Genomic DNA, 15,980 nt, shown 5'->3' on the forward strand with positions numbered 1-15,980 from the left:
GGAGGAGCTATCGCCCCCTGGTGGTCTGGAGAAACATGACATCATGAAATATACAGACACAAAGACATTCATTCAATTAACTTTATTTATTTATTATTATTAACATTTATCAGCACTAAAGAACTCACGACAATTAAGATGTCAATCAATTAAAGTAATTAGGGAATTGTAACAAAATGACATCATGAATGCAATCTAAGTGGTTTATTCTTCCTTCTACTTTTACTACAAATGTATATTTAATAAATATTCAAGTGTTCATAAACACTTTTTTTTTTCTTACTGAAAAAAAATTAAACTAAAAGAAAACCTGCAGCCATAGTTTAAAAAAATAAAAGTTCAGTTATAATTTGAAATCAGCTGAACAATATTATATACAGTATATATAAATATACTGTATATATATATATATATAACATATACAGTATATATATGTACTGTATATGTTATATATATATGTTTATATATATATAGTATATATATATAGAGAGAGAATATATAAACAAACACATCACAACTACACTATTTTCATATTTGCCCTCTAATTCTGAAATATTAAAATTATGCTAATAACAGAATCACTTCTTTACAGTTTTATTTCTATTGTTAAAAGTATTTCACACATTTTAAAGTTGTTGTTTTTTGTTGTTGTTGTTACTTTGAATGAAAAGATTTTAAATTAAAAGAGGAAAAGAAAAATATAAAGTTGATCTCATTAAAAACAAAACAGAGTTCCAAACATTTCATACACAATAATAATCTCATTTATGTTCAACACGTTATTCTTTATTTACATTATTAATTTATTGTCCACAACAAATTAAGCTCTTTGACAGATAAACATCGAATTGATCTTATTTTAAACATTTACTGAACACAGTTGGAAACAAATAATTCACTACTTTAATTATTAATATATTATTATTAATATATAAGTATTAATATATTCTTAATAATATTTGTGTATTTTAACATAAACTACATCATCACATTTTAAAGTTTGTACGTTAATAAATCGGTTGGTTTGTAATAATCCGATTGATTAATTATTGTTATAGTTATTCACTTATTATTATAAGTTATATGTTTGGTGAATAAAAAACACATTAAGAGGAAATAAACAACAGTTAAAGTAGTGAAAGAACATTTATAAAACATAGAAAAATTACAATAAAAACATGAAATAAATGCTGCTGAGCTGCAGTAGCGCGGAGCCGCCACACGCGGCGCTGTTTCCTCTCTCTTTATACCATAAGCGGGGGAGTGAGAGGAGCATGAAATGGAGAAAGATGGCGGATCATGTGCAGGTGAGCGGAGGGTTCATGTTTTTGTAACCGACTAATGCATCAACGGGCGCGAGACGGAGCGTGAAGGCGGGATTCTGGTGCTCGTGTTGCGGGCTCGGGGCCCGTGTGAGGCCGCTGGGGGCCGGAGGGCGGTCTGACGCTGTAAAAAGAGACGAAGTGGCCCCGCTGTCACCGCTCGGTGTAGGGCTAGCTTCTGTTAGCTCGTCTGTTAGCTGTCCGGTTAGCACGAGCTGGTTCAGTTTGGCGCCACTGAGAACCACAATGTGACGTAACATGTGTCATAAACTACACACTTTAAATCATTATTATTTGAGCCTAAATATGTGTTTGCTGCTCTGTTATGCTAACAAAGCTAGCCGAGCCTCTTAGCATAGCTATGCTAACGTTAGCATCGTCTTCTCCCGCTCGATGCTGGTTTGAACACATTTTGTTTTTAACAGTTTGTCCGTAAAGTCCGGCTCCGTGTCCGCGTGACTGACGTTACCGTGACGGAGACGATTAACGAAGGAAAACATCGGTGTTTAACGAGCAACCGCGTTGTTTATGTGCGTAACTAAGCAGCGATGTTTTTGTTTAGCTAGCATGTGAAGCTAGCTCGTGAAGCTAGCATCACGGGCTAGCATGTGATGCTAGCTGCTGCTTCGTGTTCCGGACACATGTTCGGGGAAGAGAGGAGATAAGGGGAGGAGATGAGATGAGAGAGGGGAAGAGAGGAGACAATGAGAGGAGAGGAGATGAGACAAGGAGGAGGGAGGACATGAGAGAGGAGTCAAGGAGATGGGAGATGAGAGAGGAGACAAGGAGAGCAGAAGATTTGATGGTTTGAATCTGTCCCCCTTCTTCTCCAGATGTTTGTCCTCATAACGTTTGTGTGAAGCTAACTTCATGCAGCATGTTGTTGTTCATTTGCTTTGAATGATTATTATGATGAGTAGAGACTTTATTCTGACTGGAAAGCAGATGTTAGGATGTGTTGATCAGACCCTGATCTGGAGCCTCCAGGCTCTGAGGCAGAGAGCTGCAGCATCTTTGCTATTGAGTCTCAGATCCGATCCAGAACCATCGTCATGAGTTTTAAATAAAGAATCGTGATCTGATTATAGATTATGTTCTTCAATAAGGTCAAACTCTTTAACCCCCTTTTTAATAAACAACCCTTAAGTGTTTTTAATTATACACAATGAGCATCAAACTGTTTTTATTATTGATTAATCTGATGATTATTTTACTTTTTTAGTCGATTTCATTGTATGTTTTTAAGATAATTGTAAAAGAAAAGTTGCCAAAATAAAACCCAATTATATATATAATATTATAGATTATTATAGAGTTGCACACATTACTTTAATTAAACATATTTAAACAATAATAAAATCAGTTTAAAGTGACGACTACGAACAGTTAATAATCCTTAAACATCAAACAGTTGACGGGGTGACGCTCCGTGATGCCTTCAGGTTCCGTTCGTACATAACAGAACTGATGTGATGTCAAGGACTACGTGTTTACAGAGTTACAGGAGATGATCGGACACATTCAGAAAAGATGGGTGAATCAATTTATATCTGTTTATTTGGTCCTTAATTAGAGACGTGTTGTTTTCCTTGTGTTCTGCTGATACAAACATGATCAGATCTGTCTTCTGTTCTCTTTGTTGACTCCATCTTTGTGGTTAGCGTTAGCTTAGCCTGGAAACCCTCAGTTTAGTTTTGGACCGGTGCTAATAACATCGTACTCTTTTGAACGATACCTTTCTTGTCTTCTTCAGCGTCTTGTACTTCCTGTGAAGACATTTAAACCCCACTGTCTCGTCTCTTACTTCCTGTGAAGACATTTAAACCCCACTGTCTCGTCTTACTTCCTGTGAAGACATTTAAGCCCCACTGTCTCGTCTCTTACTTCCTGTGAAGACATTTAAACCCCACTGTCTTGTCTCTTATTTCCTGTGAAGACATTTAAACCCCACTGTCTCGTCTCTTACTTCCTGTGAAGACATTTAAACCCGACTGTCTCGTCTCTTACTTCCTGTGAAGACATTTAAACCCCACTGTCTTGTCTCTTACTTCCCGTGAAGACATTTAAACCCCGCCGTCTCGTCTCTTACTTCCCGTGAAGACGATTAAACCCCGCCGTCTCGTCTCTTACTTCCTGTGAAGACGATTAAACCCCGCCGTCTCGTCTCTTACGTCCTGTGAAGACGATTAAACCCCGCCGTCTCGTCTCTTACTTCCTGTGAAGACGATTAAACCCCGCCGTCTCGTCTCTTACTTCCTGTGAAGACGATTAAACCCCGCCGTCTCGTCTCTTACTTCCTGTGAAGACGATTAAACTCCGCCGTCTCTTACATACTGTGAAGACGATTAAACTCCGCCGTCTCTTACATACTGTGAAGACGATTAAACTCCGCCGTCTCTTACATACTGTGAAGACGATTAAACTCCGCCGTCTCTTACATACTGTGAAGACGATTAAACTCCGCCGTCTCTTACATACTGTGAAGACGATTAAACTCCGCCGTCTCTTACATACTGTGAAGACGATTAAACTCCGCCGTCTCTTACATACTGTGAAGACGATTAAACTCCGCCGTCTCTTACATACTGTGAAGACGATTAAACTCCGCCGTCTCTTACATACTGTGAAGACGATTAAACTCCGCCGTCTCTTACATACTGTGAAGACGATTAAACTCCGCCGTCTCTTACATACTGTGAAGACGATTAAACTCCGCCGTCTCTTACATACTGTGAAGACGATTAAACTCCGCCGTCTCTTACATACTGTGAAGACGATTAAACTCCGCCGTCTCTTACATACTGTGAAGACGATTAAACTCCGCCGTCTCTTACATACTGTGAAGACGATTAAACTCCGCCGTCTCTTACATACTGTGAAGACGTTTAAACTCCGCCGTCTCGTGCTTCCTGTGAAGACATTTAAACCTCATGTTCAGACTGGTTCTTATCTGAGTCCAGCAGAGTCTCTGTAACACTCGTACCTGCTCACACACTGTAGCTTAAACTCTCCACACTCATGTAAGCAGTGAAGACCCCCCACCCTCCAAATCCAGACCTCCACCTCTAATCTCTCTCTTGAACCTGGTCCCCTCCACCATTTTGAATGTATCAGTGATCTCACTGCGACTCTATATGACTCAGCACTTTTCCCGCCTTGTGATCTGAGCTGGATGTCGTTAAACGCCTCACTATCTGCTCCAAAATAATAAATATTTATCATCCTTCAACAATCTAAACACACGGGTTCACCTGAATGTAGTTTAAATAAGAGCTGTAGCTTCGGTTTTAGGATTGTTTGCTTCATTTTGTTAATTGTTTAGTTCATAAAATATCACAAAATAGAGAAATTAAGTTCATATCACTTCTTTGTCCCACAAAAATACTAAAACACAAAGATGTTTACTTCAAAAATAATGAGTCAAAGGATCGGACAATAATCTGTAAAAACGGTTTCTTTCCATCCACTTGTTTTTATGCACATTTTTAATCTACGCATAAATTCAGATGAAACTTGTACATTTAAAGTGAATTTTGTGTGTGTGTTTTGTGTGTCTCTTGTTACCGTCTGTGCTGCCGTTTACAGACATAATGTGATATTTAAAAACTAAAATGTGAAACGTCCGTATTGATCGTCGGTGCATCTCTACCATCAGCACCTTGGGGTTCATACCTGTGTACCCCCCCCCCCCCCCCCCCCCCGTGTGTTCCAGGGCCTCGCCCAGCTGGAGATCTTGTGTAAGCAGCTGTATGAGACCACCGACACCGCCGTCAGACACCAGGCAGAGAAAGCTCTGGTGGAGTTCACCAACAGCCCCGACTGTCTCAGCAAGTGTCAGCTGCTGCTGGAGAGAGGCAGTGTGAGTACTGTTACTATTTCTGTTCAAGTACTGATACTAGAGAGGCAGTGTGAGTACTGTTACTATTTCTGTTCAAGTACTGATACTAGAGAGGCAGTGCGAGTACTGTTATACTTCTGTTCAAGTACTGATACTAGAGAGGCAGTGTGAGTACTGTTACTATTTCTGTTCAAGTACTGATACTAGAGAGGCAGTGCGAGTACTTTTACTACTTCTGTTCAAGTACTGATACTAGAGAGGCAGTGTGAGTACTGTTACTACTTCTGTTCAAGTACTGATACTAGAGAGGCAGTGCGAGTACTGTTACTACTTCTGTTCAAGTACTGATACTAGAGAGGCAGTGTGAGTACTGTTACTACTTCTGTTCAAGTACTGATACTAGAGAGGCAGTGCGAGTACTGTTACTACTTCTGTTCAAGTACTGATACTAGAGAGGCAGTGTGAGTACTGTTACTACTTCTGTTGAAGTAGGGCTGGGCGGTATACCGGTTTTAATTTCCCGTATGATATGAATTATCATATACCGTCATACCGGTGCACAGCCGAAACAACTTCTGTCGCTCTTCAACAGGCAGCAAAATATATTGTTCGCCGCTGAGAGCGCTGCGGTCGGAGCTAGTTGTCTTATGTGTGTTGAGAGGGACCCCTAGTCATGGTTATAACTTTATAACAACAACTAACAACCCACAACTAACGCTCTTTAACAACAAAACACCACGACGCAACAGTTTGTGACACAAACAATTTGTAACACTAATAATTGTACATTTATAAAATTTCACTGCCGAACTGCATGCTGGGTACAACTCGCTAGTTAGCCCGCTAGCACAGCAGTCTGTTAACAGCTGGGAGAGGCTCTGTCGCTCCAGTAACGTTACATTAAAGAACAGAACAGAGGCAACTCCCCTCAGCCATGTCTCTCTAACTGTGTGTGTGTGTGTGTGTGTGTGTGTGTGTGTGTGTGTGTGTGTGTGTGTGTGTGTGTGTGTGTGTGTGTGTGTGTGTGTGTGTGTGTGTGTGTGTGTGTGTGTGTGTGTGTGTGTGACATCGGTCATCTTAAAGTCCAGACTGAGATGATCCTGGTGACATCACTGTGATATCATCGGGGTTACAGTGATTGTGTAAAACTCATTGGAGTGCTCCTCTGTTTACATTCATAGAGGAGCAGCAGTATGTCTGCTTTACCAAAGTTTACTAACGTTTATTAAAGTTTACCAACATTTGTTAAAGTTTACCAACGTTTGTTAAAACTCGTGCTGGGCAACGATTAAAATAATCAATATCACAATATCACCGCTACCACGGACAACCGAGATAGCAAAAAGCACGAGCATTCGACACAGAATCCAGAGATATCTTCCAAATTTCTCTCCGTGAAACCATTACAAATATACAGTCAACAAGCACCACAAAACCAAGCCGCTCCACCGCAGAAGAAACCATAAATGCTTCGTACCTTGAGACGAATCATGAAGAAAAAGTATTCATATTCCGTTTTGCCGGCTAGAAACACTGTTGCTACGTATTTCCTGTGTTTTTTTTCAACTGTTTCCTGGTGAAAGGGGGGTCAGACAAGCCTGGGGGACAGTAGGGGAAGGGAATTCACTTTCGGCCAATCTGTTTTTACGCTAGGGCTGCACGATTATGGCCAAAATCATAATCACGATTATTTTGATCAATATTGAGATCACGATTATTCATTAATTTTAGGGACATCTTTTTATTGCACGTTCACGTTTAAATGAACAAGTACACTGCTTCCACTTCCATTGTTGTGCTACATTCTGGCTAATGTACAAATCTTTGCATCAGACTGGTCCTGATCACAGTGCATCTCGTAGAAGGAAAATATTAATAAAATGGTCCATCCATCCATTTTCCTCCACTTATCCGGGGTCGGGTCGCGGTGGCAGCAGGCCAACCCAGACCTCCCTCTCACCGGCAACATGTTCCAGCTCATTCTGGGGGATCCCGAGGCGTTCCCAGGCCAGCTGAGAGATGTAATCTCTCCAGCGTGTTCTGGGTCTTCCCCGGGGTCTCTTCCCAGTTGGACGTGCCTGGAAAACCTCCAGTGGGAGGCGTCCAGGAGGCATCCTAATTAGATGCCCAAACCACCTCAGCTGACTCCTTTCGACGCGAAGGAGTAGCGGCTCGACTCCAAGCTCCCTCCTGATGACCGAGCTCCTTACCCTATCTCTAAGGCTGAGCCCGGCCACCCTACGGAGGAAGCTCATTTCGGCCGCTTGTAGCCGCGACCTTGTCCTTTCGGTCACGATCCAGAGTTCGTGACCATAGATGAGGGTAGGAACGTAGACCGAGTGGTAAATTGAGAGCTTTGCCTTCCGGCTCAGCTCCCTCTTCACCAAGACGGTCCGGTGCAGCGCCTGCTTTACTGCTGCAGCCGCACCGATCCGCCTGTCGATCTCCCGCTCCATCTTACCCTCACTCGTGAACAAGACCCCGAGATACTTAAACTCCTTCGCTTGAGGTAGGCACTCCGTCCCCACCTGGAGGGAGCAATCCACCGGTTTCCGGCAGAGCACCATGGCCTCAGATTTGGAGGTGCTAACTCTCATCCCCGCCGCTTCACACTCGGCTGCAAACCGCCCCAGTGAATGCTGGAGGTCATGATCCGAGGAGGCTAACAGGACCACATCATCTGCAAACAGCAGAGAGGCGATCCCGAGACCCCCGAAACTGACGTTCTCCGCCCCCAGGCTGCGCCTAGATATCCTGTCCATGAAAGTCACGAACAGGACCGGAGACAAAGGGCAGCCCTGGCGGAGGCCAACACCCACCGGGAACGTGTCTGACTTATTGCCGAGAATGCGGACACAGCTCCTACTGCAGTCGTAGAGAGACCGGATCGCCCGTTGTAACGGGTCCGTCACCCCATACTCCCGCAGCACCCCCCCACAAGACCCCCCGAGGGACCCGGTCGAAAGCCTTCTCCAAGTCCACAAAGCACATGTAGACTAATAACTAATAAAATAGTATCCACACTTTTTACCCAAAATTAAATCAACAGAGCACTGCTTTCACTTCCATGTTGTGCTACATTCCAGCTAATGTACACGTCTTTTCATCAAAATAAAACTTATACGGTTGTTATTGACCTGAAGCAAAATATAAATGACCGTCTGCTCTCTGTTCTGTTGTCTGTCTCGCTACTCTTCTACTAATACCGGAGTCGACTGCAGACAGAACTTTTTTTGAGGCTGCCGCTGCAGGGTGCGCGCATGACACCTCCTGTCTCGTTCGCCCCCTGGTGGTTGGCTGACTGTTAGTTGAGGACGTGCTTGATTTGATATGTAGCAGAGCACGCATTTTAAACGTCAATATCGCTGAAAGATCATGCTCATTTAATTGTGGCAGCCAAAATCGTGATCGCGATTAAAATTCGATTAATTGTGCAGCCCTATTTTACGCAGGGCGACGCACGGCGCGTTTCTGTTTTTTTTCCGGCTAACGATTCTGTCAATCAAGCCCACGTTACCACCACTGCATTCCTGAGACTCTGACGCGTCGAACAAGGTGTCGTAGGGTACATCCCAAGTCTCTTATTTGTCATTTCCTCGCTCCTCAATCCTCGCTCGAACCGGAAGTTGTTCTGCGCCGCCATATTGACGGCCGTCCCAAAGCTCTTATTTCTGCTCTGAGGAGCGAGGAGAGAGGAGGAATCTCTGAGGAGCCATGAGCGAGGACCCACGAGAACAGACTTCCAGGAAGTGTTTTAACGGCCGACACGCCCCCTCATTGTTCATCAGTCATGTGATTGGACGCTGCAGCCGATCGGACTGATGAGATTTTGTTCAACATGTAAACAGTGAAGACGGATCACAGATTAAACTCAAGCTTTATATTTGATTAGGTTTCTGATTCAACATCTGGTTTAAATATATGTTCATTGTAGACTGAACAACAAAAGGACCACAAACAACTTTCTACATTTATTAGAAAGATTTGTGTTTTCATGATCTGATGTTTCCCTCAATAACTTTTATTATGGAAACAATTAAAGTCAGAGAGAGCTGACTTACATCATTTATCATCATTTCATTCAGTCACGTGAGGCTGTTCATTCCTGATTGTCGGGTTTGAGAGTTTTATCATTTAAGAAACAATAATCATATTCTGGGTTATTTAATAATGACGCCACAATCTGAATTTCAAAACGTACAGACGCAAATAATTCATAAATAAGACGATCGCATTCCGCCGGTTATTGGGGCGATTAGCGAGCGCCGTGACCAGCGGCGTCATCAGCCCTATTATGCGGCCAAGCCAGTTAGCCGTAAATGCTATTCAGAGCTACGAGTTACAACAACAGTTAGTGCCTCGTTGTTTTTAGATTCTAATGAGAAGACACGCTGCACTAACGTTTTACTTCTTCCGTTTTTTTTTTTTTTAACTAAGCAAGCCACTTCCTGGTTACACCGTCACGCGCATGCCCAGTGTACGTTAATGGTCACATGCTGTCCGCCTTCGAAGGCTGCCGTGTGGATGCAGATCAACTCGAGAATGATGCTGAAACTCCCGTGTGGACGGAGATCGTTTCGTTTTGTAACATTAACAGGAAGCTCTGATGGAGACAAACAGGGTTCATCTCAAACACCACAAACTGTGTGAAGGACTTTTATTGATGATGAAAAATTATAAAGTTCATGTTTGTATTCTCTTGTTACAGTCGTCATATTCTCAGCTGCTCGCCGCCACCTGTTTGTCTAAACTGGTTTCTCGAACCAGTAACCCTCTGCCCCTCGAGCAACGCATCGACATCCGTGAGTTAAATACAGTTCAGCTTCTTCTCTTTAACGCTGACGACTCCTCAGGAGAATCTTTTTAACGTCCGAGTTTGATCTTCTGTTTGATGTGTGACTGTAAAAGGAAACGCAGTAAATATTCATTCTGTTAATAGAATAAGACTCAATGATTCAGGTTTATTTCATCAAGAAGTCTTCTCCTCTGACTCTTTTAGTGAACGTGAATTTCATCAGCATATTTAATATAGAGCTGTGTCACTTCATGTCCTCCTCACCTTCTTCTGTGGTGGTTCAGACGTCTTCATTATTTCTGACTGCTTTGCTTTCTTCTCAGACGTTCTTACGTCTTTTATCGACTCGTCTCTCCAACTAAACCTTTTTTAAAAGATAAATAAATAACAAACACAAAAACTAAACATGACCTTAAATATCAAGGTTTATTTATTATAAATAGAAACCTTACTGCTGGATATTTAAAGGTATTATATTTAATGATATTTAAAAGGGTTTTAATATGTATGGAAATATATCATAAATTCCACGAGCCACTGCAGACTAAAATCATTTATTTTCTTCATCATCTCACTGTTCATCACATCTTATGTGATTATTTCTACAGATTTATATCTTTCATGTCTCATATAATACTGATATACAAACAGAAAGTCAAACTTCAGATGAAGATGTTTGTTCTCTCCGTTGTTTTGTCTCTAAATCTAATTTCTCTCGAGTTTGATGAAGTCTTTCAGGTGTGTTGTTCCTCTTTCATGAAGCTGTTGTCGTTTGTTTGTGACGTTCAGGGAACTATGTTCTGAATTATTTGGCCACACGGCCAAAGTTAGCAGCCTTTGTGACTCAGGCACTGATCCAGCTCTACGCCCGGATCACTAAGCTGGGCTGGTTCGACTGTCAGAAAGACGACTACGTCTTCAGGAACGTCATTGCTGACGTCACACGCTTTCTACAGGTGTGTATGTGTGTGTGGGGGGGTGTATATGATATCATGTGTTTAACGGTGTGTGTGTGTGTGCGTGTAACTGCTGTGTTTACAGGACAGCGTTGAACATTGCATCATAGGAGTCACCATCCTGTCCCAGCTGACCAATGAGATCAATCAGGTACATTACAGTCATTTAGCAGACGCTTTTATCCAAAGAGACTTACAATTCAGATTCTAGGTAGTCTGTCTCTCTTTGTCTCTGTCTCTCTCTGTCTGTCTCGGTCTCTCTCTGTCTCTGTCTCTCTCTGTCTGTCTCTCTGTCTCTATCTCTCTCTGTCTCTCTCTCTCTCTCTCTGTCTCTATCTCTCTCTGTCTCTCTCTGTGTGTGTGTGTGTGTGTGTGTAACATTGTGTTTGTCTTCAGGCCGATACGACACATCCTCTGACCAAACACAGGAAGATTGCTTCTTCATTCAGAGATTCATCACTTTTCGACATTTTCACGCTTTCCTGCAACCTCCTCAAACAGGTTAGTCTGTTTATTATATATTATATTTTTATTTATTTATATGAATTCATTTATATATATATATATATATTAGTGCTGGGCAAGTTAATGCATTATTATCACGTTAACGCATTAATTAATTAACGCCGACAATTATTTTATTGCGCGTTAACGCAGTTTTAAAAAAAATTATTATTATTTTGAAAGTCCGTTGCTCTCTGGCTCTGAATACACAGACAGACAGACCATGGGTCACAGGAGGGGCGGGATGTTGATCAGGATTGGCTTGGGATGGGCGTCATCACGCGTCTCAACCAATGAGAGCATTTGGGGCGGGCGCTGCGGTGCGATAGCCTATCAGTGTTGAGATGCTCCTCCTGTCATCACTGACGTTGAATCAGGAAACTAACTCTATCCGTCTGTGTTCACCAGAGCTCTATACCTCATATTAGTGGAGACCAAACTGTGTATACATGTATGTGTGTAAACCATACGGTACAAACAATGAATAAACGCTGCCGTATTTACGCCTTGATGACGTTATGTTGAGTGTTGATGGAGATGCTACAATGTTAGCTTAGCATAGCACCAATCGATCCAGACTCCGTTGAGAAAACAAGTATTTTAAAAGTTATTTTCTTGTCGTCTTGTGGAGAGAACTAACTAAACATGAATTCAGACTTTTTACAAAACGGCATCATTACGTAGTTATTTCGGAATCCCCTTTTTGTCTGTTTAAAATCACAACAGAATCAGTTAGTTTAGCGTTCATACAGCTGTAGTGAACAGCGACGTGTGTCTCACTAGACACAGTGAACACAGCTCCATGAGATCCACGGAGCTCCTCTGGACTGTTATGAACCAGACAAGACGCGTTTAGTTTCCTGATATCTGGACTTCCACAACACGTCCAATCTGGGGAAGAGTTTCCATTCAATTATAGAGGCTTAAATTATTCATAGAATACTATTTCAACACACATTGCTTTTTCTGTTGTGTTGATTTCATAAAATATATATAATATACAAGAAATATTATAACTGCTACTGTGTAAAGAGAATACTGCTGCTAACAAGAACCTGATGTGTTTAAAGTGTTTACAAACCAAATGTTATTGACCTTTTGTTCATATAGCAGTACTTTTATATAAAAGTGCACAATACACTACTTTTAAATTCATTATTGAATTTTGCCATAACAATGAGATTAATCGCAGAAAAATCATGCAATTAAAAAACAATTGCCGTTGCCCAGCACTAGTATATTTATATACATATTTATTTATGTATATTCATTATATTATTATTATATATATTTCATCTTGCAGAAAAAAGCTCACGTTTATGATTCAGAAGACTTTTTTAAGAATTAGATTGTCGACCTGCTGTAACAATCTGTGGATGAATTCTCAGTTTAATTCTCCGATGAGGAATAAAATTAACTGCTTTGGTGGAGAACATGTAACTGAACTTAATCGATGAGAAACCATCTTGTGGATCTGAACCAGATCACAGATGAGAACTGAAGTGTGTTCTTTGTTCAGGCTTCAGGTAAGAACCTGAACCTGAACGATGAGTCTCAGCACGGCCTCCTGATGCAGCTCCTCAAACTGAGCTACAACTGCCTCAACTACGACTTCATCGGGACGTCCACCGACGAGTCGTCTGACGACCTGTGCACCGTTCAGATCCCCACGTCATGGAGATCAGGTAGCTTTATTATTACGTGTTTATGAAATATTTTAATAATAATAATACCAGTCTTGAGATCAGCTGCTAACATGGTTATTCTTCATTTTAGAAACATGTTTCAGGCCCTTCATGACCATTAGTTCTTTTGTGACTACATTAAATATAAAACTTGTGGATTACTTTGACTAAAACCATTAATGGATCAGTAGATTGATCGTTTGTCTGTTTCCTGTGAGATAAGAGTCGTTATTTTACTCATATTTATTGACATCGTCTCTGGATATGATGTTAAAAACATGTTATCACGCTTTAGAGAGGACATTTTTCATCATTAATTAAAGTGATGTTAGTTTTGTAGCACTGTGGCGGTGAAACTCGTGACTTTTTCTTCTGTTTTCTTTCCGTCTCGAAGCGTTTCTGGATTCCTCGACTCTGCAGCTCTTTTTCAACTTGTATCATTCCATCCCTCCGTCTCTCTCCCCACTGGTGAGTTATGTGAAGACGATTCATCCACATGAAGCCTCCTGGTAGAGGTTAATAGGTGTGTGTGTGTGTGTGTGCGTGGTGCATGTGGTGTGTGTTTAAAATGTTTAACATTGTGCGCGTGTGTCTCTCTCTCTCTTTCTTTCTCTCTTTTTCTGTGTGTGTGTAGGTGTTGTCCTGTCTAGTCCAGATAGCCTCTGTCCGGAGGTCTCTCTTCAACAACGCAGAGCGAGCTAAGTTCCTGTCTCACCTGGTTGACGGAGTGAAGAGGATCCTAGCAAACCCTCAGGTCTGGACTACATTCACAGCTGTTTTATTTCTCCTGACAGCAGCTTTGATGTCTGACGTGGTGAAAACGTTTTATATTTCAGTGTTTACCGGATCCCAACAACTACCACGAATTCTGCCGTCTGCTGGCGAGGCTGAAGAGTAACTATCAGTTGGGAGAGCTGGTGAAAGTAGAGAACTACCCCGAAGTGATTCGTCTTATAGCCAACTTCACCGTCACCAGTCTGCAGGTGGGCCTCCACTCAGATACAATACACATAGTCACAGTGTTTAAAGCTAATGCTAACATCCGTCACAAACCGAAAACAAACTAAAGAACGACTGTAGAAATATCTTTACATTTAGAAACAAACTAAAGAACAAATGTAGAAATATCTTTACATTTAGAAACAAACTAAAGGACAAATGTAGAAATATCTTTACATTTAGAAACAAACTAAAGGACAAATGTAGAAATACCTTTACATTTAGAAACAAACTAAAGGACCAATGTAGAAATATCTTTACATTTAGAAACAAACTAAAGGACAAATGTAGAAATACCTTTACATTTAGAAACAAACTAAAGAACAAATGTAGAAATATCTTTACATTTAGAAACAAACTAAAGGACAAATGTAGAAATATCTTTACATTTAGAAACAAACTAAAGAACAAATGTAGAAATATCTTTACATTTAGAAACAAACTAAAGGACAAATGTAGAAATATCTTTACATTTAGAAACAAACTAAAGGACACATGTAGAAATATCTTTACATTTAGAAACAAACTAAAGGACAAATGTAGAACTACCTTTACATTTAGAAACAAACTAAAGGAAAAATGTAGAAATACCTTTACATTTAGAAACAAACTAAAGGACACATGTAGAAATATCTTTACATTTAGAAACAAACTAAATGACACATGTAGAAATATCTTTACATTTAGAAACAAACTAAAGAACAAATGTAGAAATATCTTTACATTTAGAAACAAACTAAAGAACAAATGTAGAAATATCTTTACATTTAGAAACAAACTAAAGGACAAATGTAGAAATATCTTTACATTTAGAAACAAACTAAAGGACACATGTAGAAATATCTTTACATTTAGAAACAAACTAAAGGACACATGTAGAACTACCTTTACATTTAGAAACAAACTAAAGGACACATGTAGAAATATCTTTACATTTAGAAACAAACTAAAGGACAAATGTAGAAATATCTTTACATTTAGAAACAAACTAAAGAACAAATGTAGAAATATCTTTACATTTAGAAACAAACTAAAGGACACATGTAGAAATATCTTTACATTTAGAAACAAACTAAAGGACAAATGTAGAACTACCTTTACATTTAGAAACAAACTAAAGGAAAAATGTAGAAATACCTTTACATTTAGAAACAAACTAAAGGACACATGTAGAAATATCTTTACATTTAGAAACAAACTAAATGACACATGTAGAAATATCTTTACATTTAGAAACAAACTAAAGAACAAATGTAGAAATATCTTTACATTTAGAAACAAACTAACGAACAAATGTAGAAATATCTTTACATTTAGAAACAAACTAAAGGACACATGTAGAACTACCTTTACATTTAGAAACAAACTAAAGGACACATGTAGAAATATCTTTACATTTAGAAACAAACTAAAGGACAAATGTAGAACTACCTTTACATTTAGAAACAAACTAAAGGACACATGTAGAAATATCTTTACATTTAGAAACAAACTAAAGGACACATGTAGAAATATCTTTACATTTAGAAACAAACTAAAGAACAAATGTAGAAATATCTTTACATTTAGAAACAAACTAAAGAACAAATGTAGAAATATCTTTACATTTAGAAACAAACTAAAGGACAAATGTAGAAATATCTTTACATTTAGAAACAAACTAAAGGACACATGTAGAAATATCTTTACATTTAGAAACAAACTAAAGGACACATGTAGAACTACCTTTACATTTAGAAACAAACTAAAGGACACATGTAGAAATATCTTTACATTTAGAAACAAACTAAAGGACAAATGTAGAACTACCTTTACATTTAGAAACAAACTAAAGGACACATGTAGAAATATCTTTACATTTAGAAACAAACTAAAGAACAA

At 39.8% G+C, this 15,980-nt stretch overlaps 1 protein-coding gene across 1 annotated transcript in view; it reads left to right on the plus strand.

The window, feature by feature from the left end:
- Window positions 1-1,261: 1,261 nt before the first annotated feature.
- xpo7 (exportin 7) overlaps window positions 1,262-15,980 on the plus strand; it is a 43,103-nt gene continuing 28,384 nt past the window's right edge. The window contains exons 1-10 of the mRNA XM_076082844.1: window positions 1,262-1,307; window positions 5,035-5,181; window positions 9,869-9,962; window positions 10,745-10,911; window positions 10,997-11,062; window positions 11,308-11,412; window positions 12,935-13,100; window positions 13,495-13,568; window positions 13,735-13,854; window positions 13,937-14,083. Of these exons, the coding sequence (XP_075938959.1) occupies window positions 1,275-1,307; window positions 5,035-5,181; window positions 9,869-9,962; window positions 10,745-10,911; window positions 10,997-11,062; window positions 11,308-11,412; window positions 12,935-13,100; window positions 13,495-13,568; window positions 13,735-13,854; window positions 13,937-14,083 (1,119 nt within the window). The 5' untranslated portion in view covers window positions 1,262-1,274. The remainder of the gene's footprint in view (window positions 1,308-5,034; window positions 5,182-9,868; window positions 9,963-10,744; window positions 10,912-10,996; window positions 11,063-11,307; window positions 11,413-12,934; window positions 13,101-13,494; window positions 13,569-13,734; window positions 13,855-13,936; window positions 14,084-15,980) is intronic.

This window comes from Anarhichas minor, unplaced genomic scaffold, assembly GCF_050575085.1.
Source record: "Anarhichas minor isolate MPS153535 unplaced genomic scaffold, ASM5057508v1 ptg000105l, whole genome shotgun sequence".
In the NCBI taxonomy this organism is placed as follows: domain Eukaryota; kingdom Metazoa; phylum Chordata; class Actinopteri; order Perciformes; family Anarhichadidae; genus Anarhichas; species Anarhichas minor.